At 36.9% G+C, this 21,685-nt stretch overlaps 1 protein-coding gene across 1 annotated transcript in view; it reads right to left on the bottom strand.

Moving 5' to 3' along the window:
• Window positions 1-21,685, bottom strand: part of brdt (bromodomain, testis-specific) — a 136,498-nt gene that overhangs the window by 20,445 nt on the left and 94,368 nt on the right. The window contains exons 13-16 of the mRNA XM_072274595.1: window positions 14,009-14,070; window positions 13,723-13,930; window positions 10,439-10,530; window positions 10,232-10,340 (exon numbers count right to left, since the gene is read on the bottom strand). Coding sequence (XP_072130696.1) covers window positions 10,232-10,340; window positions 10,439-10,530; window positions 13,723-13,930; window positions 14,009-14,070 — 471 coding nt within the window. The remainder of the gene's footprint in view (window positions 1-10,231; window positions 10,341-10,438; window positions 10,531-13,722; window positions 13,931-14,008; window positions 14,071-21,685) is intronic.

The following is a 21,685-nucleotide window of genomic DNA, read 5'->3' as shown; positions in this document are numbered from 1 at the left end:
TTTCTCTAGCCTTCTCTGGCTTAGTTTTGGGATTTCAGGGGTGGAGGCTGAGGGGGGGTTCTTTTCTTACTTTATTAATTTTTTCTATTGGGCTGATTCAGTACTTCAAAGATGTCTGCAGTGTCATGCTTTCTGGTTCCACTCTGAATATTTATTCCTCTTCCGATTTCATGAGTTTACATTATGGTTAACTCTTTATATACCAAAGGGTTAACATTAAGTTATGGCTCAGATTTTTAATTTTGTCTCTAGGAATACAAATGATTTAAACCAGCCAATAAAATGGAAAAAGATTTTTAAAGTATTCCAAAAACTGAATGCTCACATTATTTTTGCACAAGAAACACATGTGAGGAAAGAGGATAATCAATGTTTCTTTAGGTTTTGGAAGGAACAACAGTACCACTCGAACTCCCAAGCCAAAGTGAAAAGTGTTTCAATTTTTATAGATTCCTCAATTACATTTACTCATCAAGACATTATTTCAGATCCTAGTGGTAGATTTTTGTTAATTACTGGGTTACATTTTAATAAAAAAGTTGCTATGGTTAATGTTTATGCTCCAAATATGGATTATCCCGAATTTTTTAAGCACTTACTCACTTCTTTTCCTAATTTAAACGAGTATATGTTGATAATGGGGGGTGATTTTAACTGCTGTTTAAATCCCCTGATGGATAGATCCATATCTAGTTACATTTACCAAATAAGTTGGCTACTCTTATTAACTCTCTTATGATTGACTCTGGAATTTCAGAAATTTGGAGATTTCTACATCCTAAGGATAAAGAGTTTTCATTCTTCTCATGAGTTTATCATTCTTATTCTCGAATTGACTACTTTTTTATTGACTCTCGTTTAATTCCATCTGTAATTGACTGCAATTATGACATTATCGCCATTTCTGATCATGAAACTTTCTATCAGGTTAATGGATACTACTAGGCAATGGCCATTTAATTCTAATTTGCTTCAAGACCCCAACTTTGTTAAGTTTATGAAGGAACAGATTGATTTCTTCTTTTCAACTAATATTACGGAAGAAATCTCCAACGGGACATTATGGGATGCTTTTAAAGCTTATATCCGTGGACAGATTATTTCTTATTCTGTTGGATTGAAAAAATGTATTAAGAATGAGACACTTGTTGGTTGACAAAATTAAAGGAATTGATAAGAAATATTCTATTGCTCCTAGTAAGGAGCTTTATAAACAGAGAGTCGAACTTCAAATGGAACACAGTTTATTGTTAACATCCTCAATTGAAAATCAATTAATGAAAACTAGAGCTGAGTTTTATATTCATAGTGATAAATTGAGTAAATTATTAGCTAATCAATTGAAAACTACTTCAGTTAAACATCAAATTATCAAGATCCGCAAACATGTCACTTTGACAGTTGATCATGACGAGATAAACAAAACTTTTCAAGAATTTTATACCTCTTTATACCATTCTGATTTTCCTCATGATCCTAACACCATGCATGACTTTTTAAGGAAATTGAACTTTCCAAAGTTATCACCCAAAGAATATTTAACATTAGAAACTCCTGTTACAGATGAAGAAATAACAGCTGTTATTTCTTCAATGAATTCTGGCAAAGCACCTGGTCCAGATGGTTTTACAGTGGAAGTTTTAAAGTTTTTTTCCCCTCTATTCTCTCTCCTTGGTTGTCTGGAATATTTAAATAAGCAATCAGATTAGGTAAATTACCACAATCGTTTTATAGAGCTTCTGTTTCTTTAATTCTTAAAAAGAATAAAGATCCTACTGATTGTGCATCATACAGACCAATCTCTCTTTTGAAAGTAGGTTCAAAAATTTTTTCTAAAATATTAGCAACTAGGTTAGAAAAGGTACTACCTCAAATTATCTCTGTGGACCAAACTAGATTTATTAAAAATCATTATTCATCTTTTAATATTAGGAGGTTAATGAATATCGTTTATACCCCTTCACTTAGCATTCTGGAATATATTATTTCATTAGATGCTGAGAAAGCTTTTGACAGAGTTGAATGACCACATTTATTTAGTGTGTTTGAGAAATTTAATTTTAGTCTGATATTTATATCTTGGATTAAATTGATATATCATACCCCTGTAGCTTCAGTTTGTACTAACAATCAAAGATCTCCCTTTTTTCATTTATCTCGGGGTACTAGGCAGGGATGCCCTCTTAGTCCATTATTATTTGATATCGTCCTTGAACCTTTAGCAATTGCTATCCGAGACTCACCTAACATTTTTGGTATTACCCGTGGAAATGAAATACATAAGTTATCATTATATGCAGATGATTTGTTATTATATATCTCTAATCCTGGGAAATCTATTCCCGGTTATTTTATCTTTGCTGGCTCAGTTTAGCAATTTTTCTGGTTATAAACTGAACCTTAATAAGAGTGAAATATTTCCCCTAAATATGCAGGTTCCTATTTATGGACGTTTACCATTTAAATTGGTTACTGACTCTTTTACATATTTAGGGATTAAAATTACAAAAAGATTTATTCAAGGTTAATTTTTTTTACCTTTAATTGATCAGATTAAACTTTCGTTTACTAAATGGTCACCAATGTCTCTGTCATTGATCAGTTGGATCAATGCTTTTAAGATGATTATTTTGCCTAAATTTTTATATGTATTTCAAGCGGTGCCAATTTTCATTCCAAAATCCTTTTTTGATAATGTTCATTCCAAAATTTCCTCATATATATGGCAGAACAAAACCCTAGGCTAGGTAAAAGACATTTACAGACATCTAAAAAGGAGGGAGGTTTAGCTTTGCCAAATTTTAGATTTTACTATTGGGCAATTAACATTTGATATTTAGAATTTTGGTTATGGGACTTGGATGTAACTTCAAGTCCACATTGGGTAAATCTTGAATGTAATTCTTTACAAGGGTTTTCATCGGGTTCTATTTTAGGGACTTCACTTCCCTGTACTCTTTCTAAATTGTATAAACAAATGGATAACCCAATAGTTAAACATACTTTACATATATGGTTTCAATTTTGAAAATTTTTTGGGTTGAATCAATTTATTTTAGCAAGTCCTATTATATCTAATTTCTTTTTTCAACCCTCCACTATGGATCAAGCATATCTGGCTTGGAAAATTAAAGGTATAGTACGATTTTCATGTCCTTTGAACAATTATCTAATAAATATAATTTGCCTAGATCTCTTTTTTTTTAATAAAAGATATTTAACCGGTTAGAAATTTTTAAAATACTGTTTCTCCTACCTTCCCGAATTTGTATTCAATGGATATTTTGGAAAAAATTTTAGATTTAAATCCTTTTCAGAAAGGTGTAATAGCAATTATTTATAATACAATTATGAAAGTATGTCCAGATGTATCTAATAAAGTTAAGACTGATTGGGAAAGGGAACTTAAGATTATTGTACCGATTGAAAAATGGGAAAAAATTCTTCAATGAGTTAACTCATCCTCTATATGTGCTAAACATGCGTTGATACAGTTTAAAGTAGTGCATAGGGCTCATATGTGTAAGGATAAACTAGCTCGTTATTATTCTCATATAAATCATATATGCGATAGATGTCACTCCGAGATAGCTTCTTTAACTCATATGTTTTGGTCATGTCCTTAGTTGAAAAAATATTGGAAAGATATTTTTGATACTATCTTAACTGTTTTGAATATTGATTTACAACCTCACCCTATTACTGCAATTTTTGGGTTACCAATCAAGTCACTTAACCTCTTCAGCTCGTCGGATGATTGCATTTCTTACATTAATGGCTAGAAGATCCATTTTGCTGAATTGGAAGGAGATTAATCCTCCCACCACATTTCATTGGTTCTCTCAAACTATGTTGTGTTTAAACTTAGAAAAAATTAGAAGGGTTATTTATGATTCCTCTATTAAATTCGAAGAGACTTGGAGGCTATTTATTCCACATTTTCATATGATGTAATTTGACCTTTTCCAAACTTATTCTATTTCTTTGTAATATATGGTGAGAGGAACGGAGCTGTTGACACTAATGGTTCCCTTTTTTTTTTTGATGTTACATAACAGCCCATGTCTTTTTTTTTTAGTTTAGTTGATTAACACTGTTTAGGTTAGTTTTTTTTGGGGGGGGGGTATATTTTTATTTTTTTTTCCTTTTTCATGTTTTTTTAGTTTTTTTTTGTTTTATATATTACATCTGTATCCTATATGATTGGGAGATTTAACACTCAAGTGTCAACTGGGCTTATATTTAACTATGTTTATTATGAAACTAATAAAAAGATTGAAAAAGAAAGAAAGGAGATGGATACAAGAAAATTTTCAAGTCACTTGATATCCCTTGGAGTACAGAAAAGTCAATCATCAAGGAATAGAAAGAGCATGGCACAGCTGTAAATCTGCCTAGAGCAGGCCGTCCTCAAAAACTGAGTGACCGTGCAAGAAGGGGATTAGTGAGGGAGGCCACCAAGAAGCCCATGACAACTCTGGAGGAGTTACAAGCTTCGATGGCTGAGATGGGAGAGACTGCGCATTTAACAATTGTTGCCTGGCAGCTTCAATGGTTGCAGTTTTATGGGACAGTGGCAAAGAGAAAGCCACTTGAAAAAAAAACTCACCCCAAATCTCAGCTAGAGTTTTCCAGAAGGCACGTGGGAAACTCTGAAGTCAGATGGAAGAAGGTCTGATGAAACTAAAATTGAGTTTTTTAGCCAGACTAAACGTCATGTTTGGCATAAACATCATCAAAAACACACCATCCCTACCGTGAAGCATGATTGTGGCTGCATCATACTGTGGGGATGCTTCACTGCAACAGCCCCAGAAGGCTTGTGAAGGAACAGGGCAAAATGAATGCAGCAAAAGATACAAGGAAATCCTGGAGGAAAACCTGATGCAGACTGCAAGAGAACTGCACCTTAAGAGGAGATCTGTTTTCCAGCAAGACAATGACCCCTAGCATAAAGCCAAAGCTACATGGGAATGGCTTAAAGACAAAGATAATTTCCCAGAGTGGCCAAGTCAAAAGTCCAGGCCTCAATCTAATTGAGAATTTGTGGCTGGACTTGAAAAGAACTGTTCACTCATGATCCCCAGAGCCTGAGCAGTTTTGTAAAGAAGAATGGGGAAAAATTGCAGTGTCCACATGTACAAAGCTGATAGAGACCTATCCACATAGACTCAAGACTGTAATTGCTGCCAAAGGTACATCTACTAACTCGAAGGGGGTGAACACTTAGGCGATCAATTATTGTTTTATATTTATAATTAACTTAGATCACTTTGTAGAGATCTGTTTTCACTTTGACATGCAAGAGTTTTTTTTCCCCCAGTAAAAAAACAAATTAACTCTATCGTGATTCAATGTTATAAAACATGAAAACTTTTGGGGTAAGGTGTGGACCGTACATATTCTGATAATAAATTTACTTTGAATTTTTAGTTTCATGGGTTGAGTGACTTAGTCTTGAAATATTTTCAACAACCAGCAAGCTCCTGTAATTGTAAATTGATGTGCTTTTAATACCCAGTATAAAAGAAAATTCTATTCACAACATACACATTGAGTTGACTGTTTAAGTGTTTTTGACTCAGCTGGTCTGTTTTGTGTTGGGGGAATTTAAAAATGATTCAACATAACCTGATAGCTGGTAAGCATTGCTAGGTAGAGCAGGTCATCATAGTGAGACTAGTTTTGAGTACATTAGTTTGGCTTCCTGTGAACATTGGATTAATATAGTACTTTCAGGCTTGTGGTTATTCTCCTCAAAAACAATGGCATGTCTAATTTATGTTTTTGGATTTATTGTTTTTTTTTCTGTTACTTTAGTAGTAGTCTGCAATATTGGATTGCCTTTGTGCTAGAGTTGCCATCTCCTCAATGGTAACTCTACCAGCACCACATTCTGTTGGTTTCATAGTGTCAGGTTTGCTTTTTAATTCCAGAATTAATCTCTTTTTCTCTGGTGTGGCTTTGCTACTACTTCTTTCCTCATACTGGATTTTGGTTATTTTGGGAGACCCAATCAAGAGACCACCCAACTGTCCAAGAGACTTAGAGGAACAAACTTGTAAAGAGGTTGCAGATAGTTGCAAGAAACATAAGGTTGTCGTAGTAGGTGATTTCAACCTTCCGCATATTGACTGGGAATCCCAGACTGTAAAAGGACTAGATGGGATAGAGTTTGTCAAATGTGCTTAGGTAAGTTTCCTTTACTAGTACATAGCAGTCCCAACAAGAAAGCGTGCATTACTGGATCTGCTATTAGGGAATAAGACAGGGCAGGTGGCAGAAGTTTGTGTAGGGGAACACTTTGCATTCAGTGACCACAATGCCCCCAAATTTCAAAGTAAATATGCAAAAAGTCTGGTCTGCAGGCTGTGGTTCTAAATCGAAGAAAGGTCAATTTTTATGGTATCAGAAATGATTTGGCAAGTGTGGATTGGGACAGGCTGTTTTCTGGCAAAAGTGTTTTCTGGAAAGTGGGAGACTTCCAAAAGTGAAATCTTAGGTGTACAAAGCTTGTACACGTATGTCAGAAGAAAAGTTAGAGTTAGCCAGTGTAGGGGACCTTGGTTTTCAAGAGATATCAAGGCCCTGGTTAAGAGAAAAAAAAGGAAGTGCTTAGCAGGTGTAGGCAAGTAGAAACAAATGAGGTGCTTATGGAGAACAATTAAAGAAAATGAGGAAAGCTAAAAGGCGGCGTGACGTAGTTCTCGCAGACAAGGTGCAGGAGCATCCTAAGGAAGTCTGCAGATATGTTAAGAGCAAAAGGATTACAAGGGACAAAACTGGTCCTCTAGAAGACCAGAATGGTAATCCATGTGTGGAGCCAAAATAGATGGAGATCTTAATGAATTCTTTGTATCTGTTTCCTGCGTAAATAGAGATGGGAAGTCTGTAGAAGTAAGGCAAAATGGCATCAATTGCATGGACCCTGTACAGATTACAGAAGAAGAGGTAATTGCTACCCGAGGAAAATCAGGGTGGATAAATCCCCAAGCCTGACAAGGTGTTCCCTCGGCTCTAAGTGTAGACATTGCCAAGGCCTTCGCAGAAATATTTAAAACACCCTTGGCAATAGGAGAGGTACCAGAGGATTGGAGAATAGGCAATGTTGTTACACTGTTTTAAAAAAAGGCTCTAAGCATAAACTAGGAATGTATGGACCAGTGAGCCTGACATGAGTTGTGGGAAAGTTATTGGAAGGTATTGTAAGGGACTGGATATACGAGTATTTGGACAGACACGGACTGATTAAGGATAGTCAGCATGGCTCAATGCGTGGTAGGTCACGTCTAACCAGTCTTAAGACCTTTTTGAGAAAATTACCTGGAAAGTTGATGAAGGCTAGGCAGTGGATGTTGTCTACATGGATTTTAGCAACCCCCATAAGAGGCTGATCAAGAAGGTTCATTCGCTTGGCATTCAAGATGAGGAGGTAAACTGCATTAGACATTGGCTTTGTGGGAGAAGCCAGAGAAGTAGAGGGTTGCCTCTCTGACTGGAAGCCTGTGGCTAATGGTGTGCCATAGAGATCAGTGCTGAGCCCTTTGTTGTTTGTCATCTCCACTAATGATCAGGATAATAATGTGGTTAACTGGATCAGTAAATTTGCGGAAGACACAGAGATTGGGGGTGTTGTGGACAGTGAGGAAGACTATCGTGGTTTGCAGAGGGATCTGCATCAGCTGGAAAAATGGGCCGAAAATGGCATATGGAATTTATTGTGGACAAGTGTGAGGTTTTGCACTTTGGTAGAATCAACCAGGTAGGTCTTACACAGCGAATGATAGGCCACTGAGGAGTGTAATAGAACAAAGTGATCTGGGAATACAGGTCCATAATTCATTGTGCTGCCACGGGTAGATAGGGTGGTAAAGAAAATTTTTGGCACACTGGCCTTCATAAATCAATGTACTGAGTACAGGAGATGGGATGTTATGCTGAAGCTGTATAAGATGCTGATGAGGCCTAATTTGGAGTATTGTGTGTGGTTTTGGTCACCTACCTCCAGGTCTGGGAGACCTGAGTTATAAGGAAAGACTGAATAGGTTAGGACTGTATTCTTTACAACATAAAAGAGCAGAGCAGATCTGTTAGCAGTATACAAAATTATGAGGGATACAGATAGAGTAAATGCAATCTGGCTTTTTCCACTGAGCTTGGGTGGGACTACAACCAGAGGTCACCGGTTAAGCTGGGAAGATGAGAAGTTTAAAAGGAACCAAAGGGGAAACTTCTTTCACTCAGAGGGTCGTGAGAGTGTGGAATGAGCTGCCAGCACAAGTGGTGCATGCAAGCTTGATTTCAACGGTTAAGAGAACAGTTAAGATAGGTACATGGATAGTAGGGATATGGAGGGTTATGGTCCTGGAGCAGATCGATGAAAGTAGACAATTTAAAAGGTTTCAGCATGGACTAGATGGGCCAAAAGGTCTGTTTCAGTGCTGTACTTCTTTATGATTCTATAAACAATCCAAATGGTTGTTTGCTGATGAGTCATTTATGCAATCTGCCATTTCGATTTTTCTATGAAACCCATTGTTCAAATTTGTATTTTATATCTGGCATGATCAGCAGAAAATTTTAAAAAGAGCACAAGGGCACAGCCTGCGAGAGTGAGAGTGAACTGGGAAATGGTCATGGTATGCTTAGATTAAACTGCTGCTTCCCTTGACTTCAAGCCTTTTAAATGCAAAGGTTACATCCAAAGTTAATTAAAGTATTGGCTATATTCTTTATTTATTGAAGATGGTCAGGGCTGCAATTAACAGCTGGTGGTTAGTGTATGTGTGTTTGTTTTTTTTAAATGTATGAGTTTAACTCCTTTTGTGTTTCACTGAAATAGATCTTCGACACAAAAATTTGTACTTTTGGAAATTTACTTTCCCATTTCTGGCAGTAAATACAGTCACTTAATTGCAGTCAGAGCACTCCGCTTTCAGTGATCAATGTTTATTCAAAGTATTTTAATTACTGGACAAAATTCCAATTTACCCATTAGCTATTTGGCTCTCAAAAAACTGCCAATTCGCATGACTGGGTTCAGGCAGCTTTTTTAATTAGGGAGAGGTTAAAGTCCCAAATTATCAAAATATACTTGCTAACATGCAATTTCCAGATTGTGTTTGCTTATAGCCTTAATTAGTTTTGGATTGCAATTTTCTGGCTGAGTCTTTTGATAAAGACCTGGTTTGCCTTATTCAGAAATATACTTCTCTTATCCGTTCCCTTCCAACATCTCAACAACTTAAAGCAAACTAATTTTCTCTCTCAGTTCTGAAGAAATCTTTGACCTGAAATTAACTCTGCTTATATTTCCAGAGATGTCATCTGGCCCATTGAAACTTTCCAGTGATTTCCTCTTTTATTTATGATTTTAGCATAATTCTTTTGTAGTTCAGAAGTCATCCAAATAACTTAGATCCTCATGATTAACCATGATGAACTGCAAGTACAATTTAAGCAATCAAAACAGGAATACTGAATGTCCAACAAAGAAGATAATCAACAGGTTGAGTGGAATAGTTAGAACTAGACACAATCTTGATGAGTGAGCACTTAATTAACCAACACTAGGTGCCCTTAAGTGCTGGTAAGCTGCCTTCTTGAACCACTGAAGTCAAATCGCACTGTATAAATGGATGTACTATTATAATTCAATGGCAAGTGATGACCATCTATGCTACAAAATGTCTGAAGACATTCTTAGTTTCCTTCAGTGTAGGTGTGTACATTCCTAGCAGACAATAACTGCTGATACATCAAAAATGCTGCAAGTGTAAACTGCTTTAAACAAAAGTGCTTAAATTTGGCAATCCTGCAAACCAATTAGGTTTCAATTTACTTCTAACAGAGTGTTAGGCAAGGACGTTACCTCAATGGTGAACTGACTCCACAACCTACAGACTTACCTTCAAGGACTCTACAACTCAATTTCTCAGTATTATTATTTTTTTAAATTACTATTTGCATGATTTGTCTTTTACACATTGGCTATTTGTCAGCCTTTGTTGATGTGTAGTTTTTCATAAGTTCTGTGAGTATCTGCAAGAACATGAATCTCATGGTAGTATATGGTGACATACACGTACTTTGATAATGAATTTGCTTTAAACTTTGAACTAAATTTGTCATAAGCTCAACATCTCTACATATCCTTCAAGGTTTCTTAACCTCTTGGTGTTAACACGATTTTACATTCAAAACACATGAATATCTAAAGCAATAAACTTACTTTTTTGTCGTGTAATAAACTTCAGGTCACTGCTTATTTCAGGAGTTGGCATGGTCAGATTCATTGGGAGGCATTTAACAACCTCTTCCATATCGTATGACCTTGATTCCTGGAAAACAAAACTCAATGAACTACATTTAAGAATTAAGTGTTTAGAACTTGCATTTGTTTTTAATTTAAATTTCAGAAATTATGATTTTTTTTTACTTGTGGGTGACTGGATTGACGAGAACAGTTCGTTGATGGATGTGCAGCTTTCAAAGGTGGTGACTGCAATGGTGATACAACTGGAGCGAGTCCTTAAAAATAAAACAAAAGAGTAAGTTTACTCTTAGTTCAGACACAGCCAAAACATCTCTTGAAATGTTGGTGAAAGTAGACTAAAACTCTAACTGCAATATTTCAAAATTTGTCAAATGATTTCAATAGATTTCTGCAGAATCTCTTGTTCCTTTTGTTTATAATAGTACATTTCCTTAATTAATAAAGCTATGTTTTATTATTCTTGTATTATACATGCATAATAGAAAATATGGCCAATTAAAAAAGAATACATTCTTTGGAAAACTATAATTTCTTTTCCAGAGAAAACATATACCTTCACAATCAGTATCATTAGCATTAAGTTCTATCTTCATGATAGCTGTTCCATCCACAATTTCAGTTGATAATTATCATCTGAGATACCTTGGACCAGTCTAATTTCTGATAACGAATGGATAACAATTACACCTTTCTGAGATTTACTCAAGGTATCGATTTCCTTTAAAGCAGAGAAAGCTGTTAACTTGCACTTGATACTTAGGCTCACTTGGACAGGCTTGCATTTCCACTTCATTAAAGCACAACAAAACTGAAAAAACATTTCAGAAGGATACAAACAGTACACAATATATATTCCCTAGACCGAAAGATACTCAGAACTAAAGCTGTGAAACATAGTTCCAGCTCTGCAACTGCCAAATTGGAGCACAAGATAATAGCAATTGTTGTTGCATCAAAAGCTGATGTCACTTGCACAGTCACAGCATAGGTGGTTATAGTATAATTTGACATTAGCCATGTAGTGTGGTAATGGGAAAAGCTAGAGACACAGAAAAACAAAAACATCCCTTACTGCAACATCATCTTGTTCAGTATTTAAAGTACCTCAGGTATTCCATATGATGACACTTTAGTTTTGAATTTCTTCCTTTAATAAGAGTAGCTAATTCACCACAAAGGGGGAAAAAAACATAAGCCATTACAAACTAAAGGTCCAAGGTTGCTGTGTAGATCTAAATATACAATATCATCCTCAAAAAAACTACAATGACCATCAAAATTAAAGTAAAATCAAAAACTATGAGGTACCGAATAATATTTACTATCAAAGTTACCAGATAAAAGCTGGAGTACTCCGCAGATCAGAACTTTTGCAGTTATTCCATTGAAATTCCAGCAGAGATTACTGATGGACAAAGGAGCTACATGATAGACTCTCAACAAACTCAGAACACTGGACAATGCATGGCATCATCAGAACAACATTGATTACTGGGCATAATACTTACGGTAATATGGAGAGGAGCTACTGAGAAGTAAAACTACAGGTTATCGGTTTGACATGAAACACAGTAACGAAAGAGAATTTACCAGTTCTAACCAAACTATCTTCTTTGTATTGTTGACTCTTATTACAAATAAAAAAACCCATTCAATTCTAGGTAACTGGGGTTAAATAAACGAGTCAATCTAGCTGTAAACAAATCCCAAAGAGAAATAATGAAACTCAATTTTAAATTGCAAACACTGTTGTGTGATGGCCCTTATTTTTAGCAGAGGAACAATTCCTACTCCAAGTGCTAGAAGAAGCTCTGAGAAATATTTAAAGAAGGTAACCTGAATTCTGTGCATCCAGACAAGACACACAGTGGCCACTTTGTTAGGTACCCCTGCTCGTTAATGCAAATATCTAATCAGCCAATCATGTGGCAGTAATTTAATGCATAAAAGCATGCAGACATGGTCAAGAGCATCAATTTCTGTTCAGACCAAATTTTAGAATGGGGAAAGAAATGTGCTCTAGGTCACTTTGACTGTAGAATGATTGTTAGTGCCAGACGGGATGGTTTGAGTATCTCAGAAACTGCTGATCTCCTGGGATTCTCACACACAACAGTCTCTAGAGTTCACAGAGAATGGTGTGAGAAACAAAAATCATCCAGTGAGCAGCAGATCCGTGCGTGAAAACTCCTTGTCAATGAGGGAGGTCAGAGGAGAACGGCCAGGCGAGTTCAAGCTGGTAGTAAGGAGACAGTAACTCAAATAACCACGCATTACAACAGTGGTGTGCAGAAAAGCGTCCCTGAAGTCACAACACAGGAGGTACCTAAAAAAGTGGTCTCTGTGTGTACATTTACTTTCAGTTAACTGGGATTGGGAGGGGAAGAGTGTGGGGAAATGCTGACAAAAGTCCTCACAAGAATGCCGTTTCTCACCAGTTACTAACAGAACAAAACAAAAAGCTGCTGAAAAGCGATGATTTTCTGCATGCCTACCAGATATTGAAAAGACTATATCTTTGATAATTTGAAATAAGATCTTAATATTAAGCAGCAGGGATGGAATTTTTAAAATCATCTCCAAAGGTTTCTCTCTTGTGCAAAAGATGATAAAAAATAATTCTTCCAAAGCATTTTGGTGAGACAATTCTCCATAATGTTTCAAAAGGCAGCTATAGTACCTAATACAGTGTGTAGTGCCAACTGTAGTATCAGCTGTATGGGTAACAAAATCACCCATACAGAATTCACACATCACTACCAAAAAAAAGTGATGAATGGAATAAGAATTCACTTACAGAATCTATGAGAAAACTGAATAAACACAACATAAGAGTGAAACAATAGATTGTTGAGGAATTGTATTATGCATTATGGACAGCTTTCTAGGAACACATCTCTCTGCAACAAGGGGATGTACTCTAACTGCAAGCCTCACTTATTTTAAGCGATCATTCTTCCTCCGTGCCCCCGCCATTCCCATCTTCACCTCATTCTCACCATGCTTTCCCTTCCCCCATGCCACACCTGCAAATGCCCCAAGCAAACTGCAAGTAGCACCAGATGGCTGTGGAAATATGCACAGGCAGCAATATTCTTCTTACAGTTTATTAAACTACAATTCCTCTTTACTGTATCTATGGTAAATGCTAATGATTTGAGAAGTATGGTTCCTTCCAATGACAAGGAAGTTGAAAACATTTAATCTTGATCCAGGATTACCCACCACGTAGCGAAAATAAAATGTCAGCCAAGTACTGTAATGCTTACTGAGGAATAATCTGTACTCCTGTAAAACTTTGCATTCATTATTTATCTTCTGTCACCTTAACATGCAATAATATACTTGCATTGCAAAGCATACATCAATACAAATATACACTGTAACATCTTAAAATCTCATAAAAATCCAGTTCAAAAAGATTCTTGGACAAGTCAGGTCATTACCTGGTGGTGAAATAATTATCTTTGCTGGAACAAATTGCTCTGGCTGAGAAGGTTGCATTTTTGTCTTTTGGCTATCAGACAAAATAGGATGACGATATGTTTGTGGTGATTCTGTTACTTCTCTGACATGTAATGGCTGCACTTGAGGAAAATAATCCAATGCTGGCTGATACAAAGAATATTTCAACTTGTAATTTGGGTGACCAGGCTTTAAGAAGGGAAAAGACAAGTTTAGAAACCCAAAAGCATTTGACAATTCCAATGGCATTAATGTTTTTAAAGTTACCATTTCTTCCTCCTTAGTGAGAATATTGTTACTTTTGTTCCATTTCTTTTTTGAAATTGTTTCTGTAGAAATTAAACATTAAACACAACATTAAAGATCATGAAATGAATTCATAAAATAAAATGAGTTAAAATCATAAGTTATAGTTTTTAACATGGAAAGAAAAAATGGTCCAAAATGTCTTTTAGCTTAAATATGTACCACAATTATTTAGAAATTATCTAGCCAAAACAATAGTGTCTTATTACAGCCTCTTCACCTGATAAATAGCGAAGACACTTGATGTGATCCTGAGTCTCATTCGGTTGGGGCTACAACACGATTACCACAAGAGTTCTGTCAGCTAATGTAACTGTGAAGGACATTTACCAGTCAAGGCTAACATACAGTATCATGGCCAGTAAAGCTGATTAAACTGCTCAGTAAAGTTGGAACTCTGAAGAGAAGTCAATGCATTTCAGAGAATAAATGGAGAAGCAGAAATGAGTGAGGAAATAAAGATCACTATGCCTTTTACAACCTGGTTTAAACAGGGATAGTTGAGATGATGAGAAAACAAGGAGCTGCTTTGATGCGATGTGCCAACACTTAGTGTTTTGAATTAGCTCAAATGCATTATCATTAGAAAAAAAATTATCTGGAATCCAACCGCTTTCCCACAGCGCTGGAGGCAGAAATGGCTTCAACTTAGTTGTTATATTCATGGAAAAATTTCCTTTCGATTCAATCTATAAAAATATATAGATGTACTGGAAATGAAACTATAAAGTTTATGGATAATTCCCCATTATGCAAATTAACACAAATGACAGTAATATTCACGAACTATTTTCAATACCTTTTAGGTACCAAAGCAGTTACTTCGATACAATACCACGAACATAACTGGAGTTCACACATTACAATTAGTCATTATTAACTTGTACCACAAGTTACCAAACCATCTCTACTTAAAAATGTACATTTAATATACCAAATATAATATCAAATATTTCCTGGCAATAACTATGAATCAATTAAGACAGTCAGTTTTCAAATCTTATCATAGAATTTCTGGATCAAAACCAGAAAGTGGTAAGGGTATAGAGGACAGCCTTCTGAACTCTTAACAAAAATGACAAGAGTCAGTGTCATACCACACAGAAAAACCCCCTTCAACCGACAAGTGTCTCACCTATACACATCCCATTTACCAGCACTCGTTCTGGAGCTTTTGTAGCTTGTATAATTAAGAGTTTATCTTGCTCCCGCTTCAATGTTCTGAGTACTTGCCTCCACCAGTCACACAAGCAGTGCATTTGTTTCCAAACCCTAGGTGAAAAATAAATATTCTTCTTCAGGTCCCCTTAAAAACATACTGCACACCTCAAGCTTGAGTGCATGGTCTGGAATTAGATATTTCTGATATGTATTCAAGCTTCCTACCACCTATCCTATCAATGCCCCTCAATTTAGTACAATTACTACATTGTCACTCAATCTCCTGTCCTCCAACAAAGACATCAAATGAAATGCTTCATCCTGGGCAACGTCTCTGCACCCTCTCCAGTGTAATCACACTCTTACTGGCATGTGGCGATTTAAATTGGACAGAGAATTCCAGCCTGGCCCAGCCCAATGTTTATAAAATTGCACTATAACCTGCATGGCCCCCCTAATGAAATCAAGTATCCTGCATGCCTTCTTTACTACCTTATCCACTTGTGCCATCATTTTCAGTGATTCCCCAGACTTGTATACTGAAGTCCTATCCTCAATGGCCCTTCAAAAGTCCATCACCTCAAATTTATCCATCTCTTATTGCTCTGCCTATCTTATCAACAACATCCCAAAACCTAGAACCACATCACCAATGTCTGAAAACTCACTAATTACACCCCTTGCATTCATTTCCATATTACTAATGTGTATAACAAACAGCAGGATCCAATTACATTCCCTGTGGTACTCCATTGATTTTCAGTCACAAAAAACAACCCTCCACTATCACCCTCTAATGACTGTTACAGCCAAACCAATTTTGGATTAATTTGCAACTTGCGTTGCTCTCTGAAAGACCAATTTCCCATGTGAAGCTCTATCGGAGGCCTTAATAAACACAGCATTAACCACATTGCCCTCATTACTACATCTTAGTTACTTGAAAAAAAAATCAAATTTTTCAGGCAGAATGAGTTTTTGAGTTGCCCCTGCTTGTCCAAGTGCAGATTAATCCTATCTCTCAGAATTTCCCATTAATTTCCCTACCACTGACTTTTGTTGGCCCTGGGCCACTGTTGTTTGTGCAGAGACAATACTTTAGACTCATGGGTCTCTAATTACCTGGCCGTTCAATGACAAAGGACCACATTTCCTCTCCTCCAGTCATATGGAATCTCCTCAACAGGCAGTGTAGATTTGCTAGCAACTGATAAGAGGCATCTGTTACCCAAATACATCTCATAATACTCTGATTTAATTAGCTTTAACTTGCTAAGAGACCTGGTGTTTCCCTTCATACATGCATTATGTGACCACTGCCTGAATTCTCCAGCTATATCAACAATCCCTTGCCTTAGTAAATATCATAGACATAGGAGCAGAATTAGGCCATTTGGCCCATCAATTTTGCTCTGCCATTTGATTAAGGCTGATTTATTATCCTTCTCAACATCATTCATTTGCCTACTCCCCGTAATCTTTGACACCCTTGTTAATCAAGAGCCTATCAAATTCCACTTTAAATATACTGAATGACTTGACCTCCACAGCCTTCTCTGGCCAGGAATTCCACAGATTCACCACACTCTGCTGAAAGAAATTCCTCATCTGTCTAAAGGGACGACTTTCTATTCTGACGCTGGCCCTTTTGGTCCCAGACTCCCCATATCCACTTTATCTAGGCCTTTCAATATTCAGGAAGTTTCAATGAGATCTTATGATCTTATCTTATGAGTGCAGGCAAAGAACTATCAAATAGTTCCCATACATCAACCATTTCATTCCTGGGATCATTCTCAAAGTTTCTCTGAAAGATCTCCAATGCCAGCACATCCTTTCTTAGATATCGAGCCGGAAATGCCTCAATACTCCAGATGTGGTCTAACCAATACCTTATAAAGCCTCAGCATCACATCTTTGCTTTTATATTCTAGTCCTGTTCAAATGAATGCTAACATTGCATTTGCCTTTCTTACTACTGATTCAACCTGCAAATTAATCTTTAGGGAATCCTACACTAGGACTCCCAAGTGCCTTTCCATCTCAAATTTCAAGATCATAAGCCACAGGAGCAGAATCAGGCCATTTGGCCCATCATCATGGATGATTTAACACCTGACTACATTCTCTTATTCTGCGGAGTTGCACCATTGGTTTCCTGCAAGCTCTACTATTTCCCTAACTACCCTCTTCCCCTCAATACAATACACAAAATTGTTACAAAATATAAACTTATAAAATGCTTTAAGGAATTCTTTAATCATGTTCACCAGTAATATTTCATATGCCCTGTTAACTTGAGTACTCCCACCTTCCTGTACTTCCTATACTCAATAGTATTTTAATAACTAGGGCCACACCTAGTTATTAAAATACTATGTGCAATAATTTGTACACTCCCTACAAAAGTGAAATTTTATGACATTGTTTCGAACCTTGTTTATAATGAAAAGAACAATACACACATTAACAAACTTGTGTCAGCTACATAATCACAATAAAGTGGTTCAGTGTTCACAGTCTCACTAGAGAAGGTTGTGGGTCAAATCCCACACAAGACACAAGCACTCTGTTCTACTGCACTGCCAGGTGGCTGCCTTTCAGATCAGGTATTAAAATAAGAACCCACTTACCCATTCAGTTAGAGATTTAAAAAACTCAGGTGTGTTGACAGAAGAGCAGGTTGTTCTCCTGGTCCTGGATGATGCTTGTCTGTTAACCAACACTCAAAACTTGTAATCCGGTCATTAGTGTCAGTGGGACTTCATGACAGCTTGCTATGTACCAACAGGTTAACATATTCTAAACTACAGCAATGATTGCACTAGTTATAAAGTAGGTCTATTTATCATCAAAAGGTACTACATCAATGCATTTCTTTGTAATAACAAGCTAGCAATTAATGGACAAGGTAATTTTAAAATGCTCTGCAGTTTTTCTAAAATACATTCAACTTAAGTATAGGATATCATCGATACATTGTCAAATTGCAGACAATCTGCAAATGCTGAAAATTTTGATCAAAACACAAGAAATGCTAGAGGAACTCAACAAGTCAGGCAGCATCTACCGAGGGAAATAACAGTCAAATTGCATTTTGGCTCTGTACAAGTTGAAGAAAGGCAAGGTAACAGCCAAAGGACAGAATAAGTAAATAAAATACAAATGCATTTGAAAAACTGAACTGTTTTTATTATAATGTGGGGAAAGCCACTTTATGAGATACAGAATATTGGTTAAATGTAGAGGGGATTGAATACTGCTGTACTTCCTTATATATGAAATACAGAAAGCCAGGATTCAGACACAAGCAGCTATTATAGAACATAGAAATCTACAGCACATAGCAGGTCCTTCGGCCCACAATGTTGTGCAACCATGTAACCTACTCTAGAAACTGCCTAGAATTTCCCTACCACATAGCCCTCTATTTTTCTAAGCTCCATGTACCCAAGAGTCTCTTAAAAGACCCTGTTGTATCCACCTCGACACACCCACCACTCTGTGTGGAAAAACTTACCCCTGCCATCCCTTCAGAACCTGCTTCCAAGCACCTTAAAACTATGCCTCTCGTGTTAGCCTCTTCAGCCCTGGGAAAAAGCCTCTGGCTATCCACACAATCAATGCCTCAGTTTGGGCAAACCTTCACCGCAAAAGGGGTGGAGCATAAAAGCAGATATCTTGTAGCTTTGTTTCCTAATTTAAGGAGGGATACACTTGCATTGGAGGCAATTCAGAAAGGTTCATGAGGATGATTCCTGATAAGAAGCGATTGACTTAAGAGGATGGGTTGAGTAGGTTGGGTCTGTACTGTTCCAGTTTGAATGAAAGGTGACAAAAGATTTAAGTTAGATGGTAAAGGACCTTCCCTTCAAGAAAGAACCTTGACCTAGGCAGCAGAGCTTCAGAATGAAGATTCACTCATTTAAAGGATAGATGGCAATGCCATTAGTGCCACTGTCATAACACAGCAAAGTATAATGGAGGAAACTGAAGAGCAACTTCGGGCAAGTTAAGCATGGATACCTCTACCAGATGTGGCATCACAATGCAAGCAATGGAACCAAGTTGAAGATTTGACCACAATCTCCACACAAGAGGTCAGTAAAATTTCGGACTGCTGCTGCCAGGAATGTGTATTTTTAAAGGTTCATTACTACAGAACCACCTCTTTGATTCTGAATATTCAATTTTACAACTGTGGAATCTCAATCCTTTAGAAAGACATCTGTTTTTTTTTGTCTTTCAACTATTTCCTAATTCATTCATTCCAATTTTTATTTTCTGGTCTGTATTTGATTTGCATGTAATTTTATGACTTAGTACCACTCTCAGTATTCTACAATCTATCTGGTTGATGATTGTTCCCTTTAAAAAAAAACTCTCCTTACAGGAACTGAGGATGCTTCTGCATTAGATCAGAAGCTGGATTATGGAACACCTCCAGTAAAACACATTATAATGTTTACAGCCAGCCATACGCAAGGTGAAAAAAAACATCTACTATAAACAAAATCTATGCCAGCTTCATGGTAACATCCAAATGGCAAAGATATGAGGCGTATAATGTAGACCAGGGGTGGCCAACCTTTTACATTCCATGCATCAATTTTTTCACGCATGAGTTACAACTATTGTACCCCCCACAATTCTTGTGAAAACATGTTAATATAGAATTCCTGCGTGGGGGAAAAAAAAATCGCATCTGAACTCGTGCATGAAAAAACTGACGCATGGAATGTAAAAGGTTGGCCACCCCTGATGTAGACCTTGGTGCTCTGCTGCTTACAGCCATACTCGATACATAATAAAGAAATCAAATGGAGCTAACTAACCACATTTGCTTCTCACAGACTGAGTGACTCTCCAGCATGGTAAATGCATGAAATTGAGAGCTTAATATCTTCAGTCAAGCTCAACATTCTAAGATGCTATCCTTATTGAGAACTTAGCATGCAAGTTTGAAGATCTGCAAGGATCTGTTCTGGGTCCATTGTTGTCTGTCAACAATATCAAAGATTTGGATGATAATGTGGTAAACTGGAGCAGCAAATTTGCAGATGGCAGTAAGATTGGAGGTATGGTGGACAGTGAGTAAGGCAATCAAAGCTTGCAGCAGGTTATGGACCAGCTGGAAAAATTGACTGAAAACGGCAGAATTCCCAGAAAACAAATTGGCAAAATAGCCAGAAAATAACTCAAGAAGGGAGGTAGAAAAGCTAGAAGGGCCATGAGAAGTCCTTGACAAGTGGGATTAAGATGAATTCGAAGGTATTCTATATGAGCAAGAGGATAACTAGGGAGTGGGTAGGACCTCTTAAGTTTAAGGGGGAAAACATTTGTTTGAATGCAGAAGGTGTGGGGAGATCCTTAATGAGTACATTACTTTAGTATTTACCAAGGAGAAGGAGACAAAGGGCAGGGAGATCAGTGCTGAGTGTATTGACATGCTAGGGCACTTCGAGTTAGAGGAGGAGGCAGTGTTGGGTGGATAAGTGCCCAGGGCTTGATGGAATAAACCCCAGGTTATTGAGAGGCAAGAGAGATTGCTGGGGCCTTGACCAACATCCTTGTCTCTTCTCCAGCCACAGGCGAGGTCAGGACGACTGGTGAAAAGCTGATGTTGTTCCATTATTCAATAAGGGAACCAGGGATCACTGTTCCCTCTAAACTGTGTGGGTGCATGGCTGCAGGGGAACTGAAATGCTCCCGTGCACATAGCCTTTGTTGCTGCGCAGCTCGAATTTTCTTTTATACAATGTCTATATAATTTTGATATTATGCCATTAATTTGAAATGTTAAATTGTGTTAATGAATATAATCCATAAATTTTTTAAATAAACATACCACGTTTACTTTGAAACATATTAGAGCTTCCACATATTGACATTGACAGTGTTTAAAGTTACAACACTGTTACTAATTGTAACAAGTTGGTAGCTCGTTGTTAATAAACCACCAATCCGCTGAACACTGACACAAAGTTTAAAAGTTTACAATACATGAAAGATTTTCTTTCTTGTACTGTATTTCAGTAAATAAAAGTATGTGATATTTCAATTTTTAAGTATGCACATTACAAAAATAAACATTTTAAGTGCCGGGTGGTTTTCTGGCCGTGTAAAAATGTCCATCTCAGAGTAATGGTTAGTCTGCATGGGCTGTAAAGAAAACTCAAGGGATCATTGCTGGGGATATTCCTAGAAACCATAGGGCAGTGAGTTTCTCATCAGTGGTAGGGAAGTTACTGGAGAGAATTCTTATTGATAGGATTTATCAGCACTTGGAAAAATGAGCTGATTAGAGAGAGCCAGCAAGTTGTGTCTTGCTAGCTTGATTGAGATTTTTGATGAGGTAACAAGAATGCTTGATGAAGGCAGAACTGTCAGTGGTGTCTACATGGATTTTACTAATGTGTTTGACAAGGGCCCTCATGGGAGGCTCATCCAGAAGATTAATATGCATGGGATCCATGG

This window comes from Mobula birostris, chromosome 12 (genome assembly GCF_030028105.1).
Source record: "Mobula birostris isolate sMobBir1 chromosome 12, sMobBir1.hap1, whole genome shotgun sequence".
NCBI classification, from domain to species: domain Eukaryota; kingdom Metazoa; phylum Chordata; class Chondrichthyes; order Myliobatiformes; family Myliobatidae; genus Mobula; species Mobula birostris.
The sequence above is the reverse complement of the archived record's forward strand: the minus strand, read 5'-3'. Positions and strand labels throughout refer to the sequence as shown.